The sequence below is a fragment of the Kogia breviceps genome, chromosome 5 (genome assembly GCF_026419965.1).
Source record: "Kogia breviceps isolate mKogBre1 chromosome 5, mKogBre1 haplotype 1, whole genome shotgun sequence".
Lineage (NCBI taxonomy): Eukaryota > Metazoa > Chordata > Mammalia > Artiodactyla > Physeteridae > Kogia > Kogia breviceps.
In genome coordinates, this window is record NC_081314.1 from 1,327,219 (window position 1) to 1,338,080 (window position 10,862).

A 10,862-nucleotide genomic window follows, 5' to 3' on the forward strand; every position below is an offset into this window, starting at 1 on the left:
GTGTATAGAGACAGCAACTTTTTACTATAGTTCTAGTCTCAGTTTTGTACTACCTATTATGGGAAAGTTTATAATTTTTTTCTTTTGAGCTCATTCAGTATTTTCTTTTTTCCCATCTTTCTTCCTTCTCTAGCTTATAGCAAAGTAAAACAGTATAGTTTTGAAGTTGAAAGTATATAATAGGATTGAAATTTGTTCAGCAGAGTGCTCAGTTTGATTAATACAGTCATGTACAGAATGATGCTATTTTATGTAAAATGCACAGTATGTTACTATATAACTTGCTCTTTTTTGTGTAAAGAAAGGTCTGCAAATTCAGTTTTGGTTATCTCTTAATGACTAGGATCATGGGGAGTTTATGCTTTTTTAGTTTGTTAAGTTGGAAATTCTTTGAATTTTTTTACAAGAAAGTGACATATCAGTAGAAAGTAAAATTATTACCAAAATAAAGACAAACTGGTAAGCAGTCTTTGCTTTGGGGGACAATATCAATACTTTTCTTCATAGGGCTGGGAAGAAGCTAGACAACGTGGTTTCAGATATGAAAAAGACTATTGCTGGGAATATTTTCTGTCTTCAAACACACTGCAGGTAATGGTGAATGTTTTGAAGTGATTCTCATATCTTAGGTTAGGGGGACTTATATGTATTTTGTGTAGTCAAATCTATAGCAGAACGTTTTTGCTTAACTTTTGTGTGAGTTTGTCTTATGAAGTTAAATCATTATACAGAATCATAAGAGGCATCTTTATTAAATCAACTGCAACAAAACAAGAAAAGGTGTATAGCATAATAAACAAAAAACTAATGGCTAAGAAAAAAAATGAGTCCAGAGTTTAGCAGGAAAACACAGAGAGGCTCGATTACTGTTCCTGCACCCACACTTTAGTTGCCATTTTGATGATTCATCCTGAAAATTTTCACTAATACTCCTAAAATCTGTTTTAAAATCTCAGATAGAGCAAGTATCTTTTCTTTAACTTTTGGATAGGTATATTTATCTTCAACTGACTTAGTGTAGTGAGAAAACACTGGACAGGAGGCATTTGTGAAATAGAAGAAAGTGAACAATTAACAGGGCAGATGCACATCAGACTTCAGACTCTGCACTGAACTGGAGAAGTGATCTCAAGCCACTGGGAGTAGAAATATCCTCACCTTCCCCCATTACATGTACACTCCATCTTTGTGGCATAGATTTAACAAATCTACGGAAGTAAAAGAATCCAGAATCTAGCATATTTAGCCAAAAGTGCCCAAACATTAACAGAGTGAAAAGAAGGGTAATAACTCTGAAAGATACTACAGCCAATGGAAAAAAAGGTAATAGGTGTCTCGACATAGAAAATTTAAGAGTAATCGAATATGTATTTAGAGATATATTGTAAGAACATTTCCCTTAAGTGGGAAAAAATGAAGTACAGTATGAAAAGATGGTTGAATCCAACCAAGTGTTTTTTGAAAATATTATATCCAGTCAAGATACTAATTCAAGTATAAAGAAAAATGACAGGCATTCAAGAAAGCACTTGAGATACTGCACCCATGAGTTGATCTTGAAATATTTACTGACAATGAAATGCTGCCTATTAAGAAGTGAATCAGAAAGAATTCAGGAATGGAGAGTACATGCTAAGTCAGCTGGTGGTAGATACTGAAATTAAATATGGAAAAATGCAAAACAGTATTGGGAATTATGGAGACGGAATAAAGGTTATTGTCCTGAACAATATAAAATAATGGTGATAGAAACCAGGAGATAACCTAGAGAGTCAGTTATAAGAGAATGTAGGTGGGGAAACTAAAGTCACATAATTCATAAAAGGGATATATACTTAAATGTGACAATTTTATGTCTCATAATCTCTTACTTTAAGCTCACAAGGATCCTTTATTAAACATCTCTTATGATTATAAAAATGTAAGATTCATCTATTCAGTGTCATTTCTATTTAATTTCCTTAAATTGAACTAAAATTAATTTGAATGCTTTTATAAAAACAGCTTCTGTATTTACGTTATCCCATTGTTAGGATAGCATTTTTGTCTAATTCTTCTGTCTGTATAAGTGCATAGTAAGTGTCTGCAATATTATTTACTTAGTTAATAATATTTCTGACAGTATTGAGATTAGGGTAGTATTCTTTTGTACTTTGGTATACTACTTAAATGTTTTTTATAATGAGTCATGTATCATTTTTACCCAAAGAGTGATTTTTCTTATAAATAAACACAAGAAACAGGCCTTAAGCTTTTGTGCCAGGATGTAACAGTAGTTAACCAACATATATGGATGTTGGTTATTTTCTCTATGCTTTCCTGTTTTTTTTTTTTTTTTTTTTTTTAAATATGGGGTAGAGAGCAATTTTGAAAATTATGAGCCTTTTTGTAAACTGAAGTAATCCTTAAACATCAGTTGTTATTCCCTACAGCAGGCAAGCCTTAAGATTGGACAGTAAATATTTTTGGCTTACAATCCATACGGTTTCTGTTGCAACTGCTCACCTCTGCCATTATAATGCAAAAGCAACCAAAGATAGTGTGTAGATGAATGGGTGTTGTTTTGTTCCAATAAAACTTTATTGACAAAAACAGGTTTTTATAAATTTTGTAGTTTACCAACCCCTGCTCCAAAACATCACATTTTTGCAAAAGTGTTTCATAAAGCAGGGAAAGCTCAAAGCTAAATTTATTTATGAGTACATGCTTTATAACCCCTATAAATTTGTGTGAAAGGTATTCTAGTTCTGTTTGTTACCATTGCTCCCTAGATGCTGCATAACATGAAAGGGCAGTTTGCTGAGCATCTTCTTGGAGCTGGATTTGTAAGCAGTAGAAATCCTAAAGATCCAAAATCTAATATAAATTCAGGTAAAGCAGAAAATACAGTGTAAATAACTTGCTGCTGTTGTCAGTTGTATCAATATTTTACTTTTTTTTCTCTACCTTCCCACCCCGAATAGATAATGAGAAGATAATTAAAGCTGTCATCTGTGCTGGTTTATATCCCAAAGTTGCTAAAATCCGACTAAATTTGGGTAAAAAAAGAAAAATGTAAGCATTGAAGATTATTATGCATTATTTGTAGTTCTCTCAAACTTTCACAATCCTCTGCTGCCACAGGGCTTGTATTGTACATTTGTTCTTACTCATAATAGGGCCATATTCTTGTTACTTTTGGTCATTGACGAGAAGGCAGACTGTTTACCATGGGCATCACTTTCCCTCATAGCACATCCCTGGAGTCTGCTCCTTCACCACCCATTTTTCACAAAGAATGTTAGTGAAATATAATATCAATGTAAATGTGAGAACAGTAAGCCAGCTATACCTTGTTGAGAGTAAATTTTGTTTCAGGATTTTTATCCTGTCTTTTAAAACAAGTAATTTTCTACTTGAGCGCTTTGAATAAAATTGTGGTGATTTTACTATTTTGAGAAGTAAAGTATAACTTTAAATGTATGTACAAATAGAGTCAGCCTTAGTAGTAATTGGAGACAACAAATAAGGCATATTTTTGCCCAGTAAAAGAATTCATTCCGGTGAGGCAAAAGAGAAACTGAAAGTCACAAATGACTAGTGGTATGTGAATTGGTGCCACCCTTTTGGAAGACAGTTTAGATTAGAATTATGTATCAGCAGTCATTAAAATAGTCACTGGCCCTGTGGATTCATAAGTGAATATTTTAATTTAGTATGTTCTAAGGAAGTAATTCCAAATGTTTTTTTGACAGGTATGTTGTAAACAACATAGATGTGTAGTAGCAGTTGGGGAAATTATGATTTTATAAGACCATATTATATGGCATTTCTGTTAGGCATATAAAACATCACTATATTGACCTAAAATATTTGAACTGATGTTAGATGAAAAAGTTGGATATTCTGTAGACATGAAAAAATATAGACCTCAAAGATAGCCTAGAGTGCAGCAGTGCAGTGGTTCGCAACCTGCGTGATTTTGCCTCCCTGGGGACATTTGACAATGTGTGCAGACATCTGTGGTGGTTCTAAGTGGAGGAGTATATACTACTAGCATCGAATACACAGACGTCAGGGATGCTCTTAGGCATTCCATCACGCACAAGACGGTCCCCCACAACAGAAAATTCAATATGTCGAGAATGCTGATGTTGAGAAACCCTATTCTCTCATGGAAGATTATGGGTGACATGAATTTTAATCACTGTAGTTGGATTATCCACATTTTAAGTGATCTGAGTACTTTTTTGACATCAGTACTTTGTCAAATTCTTCTTCATATCTATCCCTAAACTTACAGGTAGCTTAACAGAGAGAGTCCTTGAAATACAAACATTTTATATATCCCTCTGCCATCCTGGGGAGGCTTTATGAAAGAAAGGTTGTTCTCTTGGGTTTATGCTTTGTTTTGGTCTAGTGCAGGGGTCAGCACATTTTGGCATACTGGCTGAGAGTTTAAGTTTTTGTTGGAACACAGCTGTGCCTGTTTGTTCACATGTTGTTTGTGCCTGCTTTCCAGCTGCACTAGCAGAGTCGAGTGTTGTGACAGAAGGTCCACAAAGCATAAAATATTTTCTCTCTGGTCCTGTATAGAAAAAGTTTGCCAAACCCTACTGTTCTGGTGATGTAGGGTTGCAGGATGGCACTGGTTAAGTTGACTGTGCGGTAAGGAAAAACAGTTGCTGATTTTATTCTGAATAATGGCTCATGACTGTGATTCAGATTTTGGTAGACATATTAAGGATTCCTAGAACCATGAAAAAGATGCTCTTAAAAACAAAGAGGAAGGATTAATGGATTATCAGCTTTATTCTTTAATTACCACTGACTATATAAACTATCAGACATCTCCCTGTTGAATAATATTAATTAAAGACTCCTACAAATTGAGGTGAAATTTTTGTGACTATCGAAGGAAGGACCCGTAAAAATGGAGAGATTGAACTAGAGCTGTGTACATTTATTCCGAGTATTCCTGTTTTGAAGCGGGGGGGGAGTTCAGTGAATGTGAGACCATTTAAAGCATATTTTAGAATAGGTTTTTAAAAACCAATTTTAGCTAACTCCCTTTTAAACAGAATTCTTCATTTTTAATTTTAGATCATTTCACAGAGTTATTCTGTAAATTGACGGCTGTTTATCAGTATCATGATTTACAGTAAAATGTACAGACTATTCTCTTGGTCTGATTCACTTAGAATTATATCAGGTATTTCATTTTTTGTACTTTACTGGTATAGTATATATACTAACATAATTAGGGAATATTTTGTCATCTTTCTAATATGTTGAGTAATTATACCTATAAGAAAAGGATTTGTTGTATGATTTAGAGTATTCTTATTTAGCCAATTATTTTTCCATGTCTTATTAAAATAAAAATTTGGTAATTTATATTGCAAAAATAAATTGAACTCATCTGTGGAGTTTGTTTTCCTTCTGGGATTAGTTTGGAATCCTCCAGAGTTTTGTTTTGTTTTGTTTTGTTTTTAAATTACATTTTAACTCTTTTAAAGGGTGAAAGTTTACACAAAAACTGATGGACTAGTTGCTATTCATCCTAAATCCGTTAATGTGGAGCAAACAGAGTTTCACTACAACTGGCTTATCTATCACCTGAAGATGAGAACAAGTAGTGTAAGTGAATACATAAAATAACCATGGGTCTGAATAACAGTCTTGTTGTATTTTTTAAATTGTATAATTTTCACAATTAGAAACAAAATTTATTTTCTTTAAAAAAATTTTTTTATGACATGACTTTATACCTTCTTTAAGCAAATAACCTATACTTTTAACGTGCAGCTCTGTCACAATGTATCTTTGTATTTTAATTAATTGGGATGGTTTTTTGATTTGCACAGTTTTCTTTCAGAGCCTGCTTTCAAGACATACTGGTATTTTATGGTATATAAGAGTTTACCCTTTGCAAAGAATTTTGTTGGCCTGTCGATACACAAGTATTGGTCAGAATATTAAGTGGGAATTCTGTTAATATACAAATAAAAAGAACTTCAGCTACATTAGTGTTTTGGTTTTATCACTTAGGAAATATTTTGTTTACAGAACAGTGCTATTGATTGAATTGAAACAAAAATATAAAACTCCTTTGTTCTCTGAAGTAAGAATGGCTTGTTTAAATGGTATTTCTTCAAATTTAGTCTCTGTAATTACACTAAAAGGATAATACCTGTTTTAGAAGAAAAGCACTAATAGATTGATACTAGTGATATTATTGAATTAATTGTGGCAATAATCCTTTCAGACTCCTTAATGTATTAATTTGCCTTAATTCTCCTTATAGATATACTTGTATGACTGCACAGAAGTTTCTCCATACTGTCTCTTGTTCTTTGGAGGTGATATTTCCATTCAGAAGGATAATGATCAGGAAACTATTGCTGTAGATGAATGGATTATCTTTCAGTCTCCAGCAAGAATTGCCCATCTTGTTAAGGTGAGTAACTTTACATGATTGTCTTTGATTCTGCATACAAGTTAGTATGTGGTCTTGTGGTTTTGTTCTTCCAAGTGTTCTACATGTTGTGTTAAATATTTCTTGCTTTATTTCAACAGAGGAAATTGTGTTGAGAAATCGATTCATAGTTTTTCTGAATTGTTTTTTGAGATAGTTATAGACCAACCATTCTCAATGGCTCAGTGTGATAAAAGTTTGAATTTTGTTACTGAAGTTGGCTACTCGTAACCACACTTTAGTTAGTTGCTCATTAGATATTTCAGTCTTTTTGTATAATAGCTTATTAAATTTCTTGTACCAGCTGAAGTCACTTTTATTTATTACATTGTGGGATAGTACATCTGCCTTTGTTGAACATGTATAATTTTTCCAACTTCAGGAATTAAGAAAGGAACTAGATATCCTTCTGCAAGAGAAGATTGAAAGTCCCCATCCTGTAGACTGGAAGGACACTCAATCCAGAGACTGTGCAGTTCTCTCAGCTATTATAGACTTGCTCAAAACACAGGAAAAAGCAACTCCTAGGACCTTGCCACCACGGTTTCAGGATGGATATTACAGCTGACGGCTTTTCTGTGGTGCCCGGAAAAGCCAGTTTGATAGCCATTTTCCATCATGGTTTAAGTCAAACCCCAGGACATGAATAATTTTCATGTGTAAGGTAGAAACCTTCAGCAGGTAGTAAATAAAGACTTAATGTGCATGAGTTAACAATGTCATCTGTAGCTATTATAAATATACCATAAAAAGCAGTTACTGTGTAGTGGTCATGTCCACATTTTGAGAGTATTCCTCATATATCTTGAATGTCGTACCACTTGAGAAATTCCTTTGTTCTGTTATGAAATATTAATCTCTCTGCCCATAATGACTGAGTATAGAATCAGTAAAAATAGAATGGTTAGCCAAAAAGCAGTATCAAATAAGAATTTGAACACATCCACATTTCTTCTAATGAGACTTCTATCAGAAGTAAATTAATTTGTTGTAATAAAGCCCAGTATTTAATAAAATGTACAGTGTGTAAATCTCAGCTAGCTTTTTGGGTTGCTTTCTGCATCTCCACCTATCCCTTGGTTTATCTGATGGTTTTTTGTCTTAGAATATATTTGTACAACTTTTACATCACCCTGTGCAGAGTAATGTAGCAGTTGAGAGCATGGGTCTAGAGCCTATCTAAGCTCAAATTTTAGCTCCGTCACTTACCACGTATCTTAGGCAAATTACTTGGCTTCTCTGTTTCCTTTTCCTTATCTGTAAAATACAGGTAACAATTATGAGGATTAACTATGTTATCATATGTAAAGTGCATAGCCTAGTGTCTGGCATGTACTGTGTACTAAGTTATAGTTATTATTTGAAATTTTTTAAATAACAATCCATTAGGTTAGGCTTTTCTTCCCCATGCTCTGAGTGCTATTTTACCCTCTCAGCCAGTGGAAGCTAGTGTGACATGTACTGTATGTTTTCGGCCCTGTCAGATTTTGACAAATACTCTTGGTTGCTGTCCAACAGCCATTTTGCCCCTCCCTTCCTGCTTGCTTGTTCATGTGTCCCTTCCTCCGTGCAGCCTTGTTCCCAGGGATGTTGGACCCTCTTCCCCAGGGGTGAATTGGATTGTTCTAAGCCAATCACGCATGGTCTTTTTCTCCTTAAAAGTAACTGATGAGGCATGAATATGTGAACGTGTCCTGGCCAATGGCAGCTGAGAAGAGATCTGCAAGGGGACATCTGAGAAGATTTTCCTCACCAGTAGACTTATTAAAGAAGGGAATTCTGTGCTCCTCCTTTGGACATTATCTCGTCTGACTCTGGCACTGGGAACTGCTGCAACCCTCTTAGGATCACAGGGTTGGCTCAGCGGGCAGGTGGAAATCACCAGAGGCCTTGATAATGCTAGTGAGCTGTTGAATTGTCCAGACCCTGCAACTTCCCCGCACATGGACTTATTCTGACATAATAAACCCTTCTTTGTCCTAGCCACTTTTAGTAGGGTCTTTTGTGTAATTTGGCAGAAGGGTATTAACTGAAACACATACTATCCATTGTTGAGTGTTGTTTGCTGAGGCTTCTGTCGCTTACTTTGTGATCTAACGGTTTGACCCTATGTCTGAGAAAAGTTGTAGTACTGGAAATACTGCAAAAAGAGACGTAGGAAGAACATCCTGCTGCACCCTAAAAAGTACAGATTTTACTGCCTTCCGAAGAAGCCAAAGGAACGGAGTATCGTATGATGACTGGGATTGATTGATAATTCTATGGTGGTCTTAACAGCACTGGTTCAGGTACTGCTTCCATTTCTGGGAATGTTTGTCAGCCTGTCATTGCCTTCTAGGGATTTTGAATGTATTTGTGTGTTCTAAGTCCATTCTCTTGGCTAGTATCCCAAAAGTGGTCTGCCTCTCACTGAATTCTTGTACTGGGTCATTTTGTGGCATATTAGTTTTGCCCCTAAACTGAAGGTGATCATTAGGTCCTATTCTATAAGAACGTTTGTGCCTGTTTTTTTTTTTTTTTTTGGCTTGCTTTTACTATCCAGTTTAAATTCAGTCAGTTGGCCAAAACGGTCTTGGCAGAAAGCATTTAAAAAATCTGTAAAAACAGATTACTAGTTAATTGGCTGCATGTTCATAGACAAATATTTAATCTCCATAAATGGGGAAAATGTTCCTGCAGAACTGTTTAATAGATGAGCTATTCAGAGAGATCAAAGGAGTTATCACCTCCAATTTATGTCTTCTCTATACCAGTCAAGATGGAAATTTTGCCTGAAGGTGCTATTTATGTTTTTCTTTTGTTTACAGAATAGGGTGTTACTTAGTGAAAAATGTATTCCGGGTCTCAGAACTGTCTGTTATTTGGTAGTTTTAAAGAATAAGAAACTAAATTACGAAGAAAACTATTTGCCTCACCATTCTGAGCGATACCAAGGATAACTTAAAAAAAATGACCCTGGGGCTTCCCTGGTGACGCAGTGGTTGAGAGCCCGCCCGCCGATGCAGGGGACGCGGGTTCGTGCCCCGGCCCGGGAAGATCCCACGTGCCGCGGAGCGGCTGGGCCCGTGAGCCATGGCCGCTGAGACTGCGCGTCTGGAGCCTGCACTCCGCAATGCGAGAGGCCACAACAGTGAGAGGCCCGCGTACCGCAAACAAACAAACAAAATAGCCCTGAAACAGAAGCTTACAGAAAAAAAGAAATCACTGGATAATCTTTACAAAGTGTCTTCGAAAAGTGAGTCCATGCGACACCTTCCTAATTCATTAACTTGGGCAAAAGCTCTTGCAAGTGATTTTCACTTCTTCATTTTTAAAGCAAGATCTACCCTACAAGTTAGAAATCACAGAAGCGCTATAATAGGAAGAATTTATTTTAGTACTCCATTACCCAAAGCAAATGGTAATTTTCCTTCCCCTCTTTTAGCTCTGAGTTTGTGTATATTTTTAAGTAACTGTGATCATGTAGTATAATCATATATTTATAATATGCTAATTGTTTTTACATGGAATTTTTATTCTGATTTTTAAAATACATATTCATTACACAGTATCTGGAAGTGCAACATATAAAAAAAAAGTTAGCACTGTTACAAACTTTTTTAATAAGCTTTAAGATATTATTTTATATAAAGTTACCCAAGTATAATTCTGTGTATTTTGTCAAATGTATAAAGTCATGTAATTGCTATGACCACAATCTTGATATAGAACATTCCCGTCACCTAAGAATCTCCCTTTTTCCCCTTGCAGTTAATCCCCTGCTTCCACTGGTAATCATTTGGTCACTAGTTTTGCCTTTTCTAGAATTTCAAATAAATGGATCCATATGTTGTCTTTTGTGTCCAGCTTCTTTCACTTAACATAATGCTTTTGAGACATTTATGTTGCTGTGTATATCAGAAGTTAGTTCCTTTTAAAATTATTTATCTTTGCATTGTATGGTTGTACCACAGCTCGTTTATTCATTCACCTGTTGGACATTTTTTTTTTGCTATTATAAATAAAGCTGCTATGAATATGTGTATACAGGTCTTTGTGTAGATAGATGTCTTCATTTCTCTTGGGTAAATAAATACCTGTGATTAGGATTGTTGTGTCATATAAGAAATTGCCAACGTGACTTACAGAGTGTGTATACCATGTTTTACACACCCACCCTCCATATAGTATGGTTCCAGGTGTTACAAATTCTCACCAGGACTTGGGTATTTTTAGTTATTTGTTGTTTTGTTTAATTTTTGCCTTTAATGGATGTGGAGTCTCATAGTTTGTTGTGGTTTTGTTTTTTATTTCTATTGAATGTAATAATCAGTGATGAGCATATTTCATGTGCTTACTTGCCATTTTCCTTGGTTGTCTTATATACTTATATGTGTGTTTTGATTTTCCACCTCATATGTTAAGT

At 35.0% G+C, this 10,862-nt stretch overlaps 1 protein-coding gene across 2 annotated transcripts in view; it reads left to right on the plus strand.

The window, feature by feature from the left end:
• The window catches only part of DHX36 (DEAH-box helicase 36), a 58,235-nt gene extending 49,795 nt beyond the window's left edge, over positions 1-8,440 (plus strand). For both annotated transcript variants that reach the window (XM_059063635.2, XM_067033528.1), the window contains 6 exons: positions 508-591; positions 2,772-2,871; positions 2,964-3,054; positions 5,499-5,619; positions 6,287-6,439; positions 6,840-8,440. In XM_059063635.2, coding sequence (XP_058919618.1) covers positions 508-591; positions 2,772-2,871; positions 2,964-3,054; positions 5,499-5,619; positions 6,287-6,439; positions 6,840-7,025 — 735 coding nt within the window. In that variant the 3' untranslated portion in view covers positions 7,026-8,440. The remainder of the gene's footprint in view (positions 1-507; positions 592-2,771; positions 2,872-2,963; positions 3,055-5,498; positions 5,620-6,286; positions 6,440-6,839) is intronic.
• Positions 8,441-10,862: the final 2,422 nt, after the last annotated feature.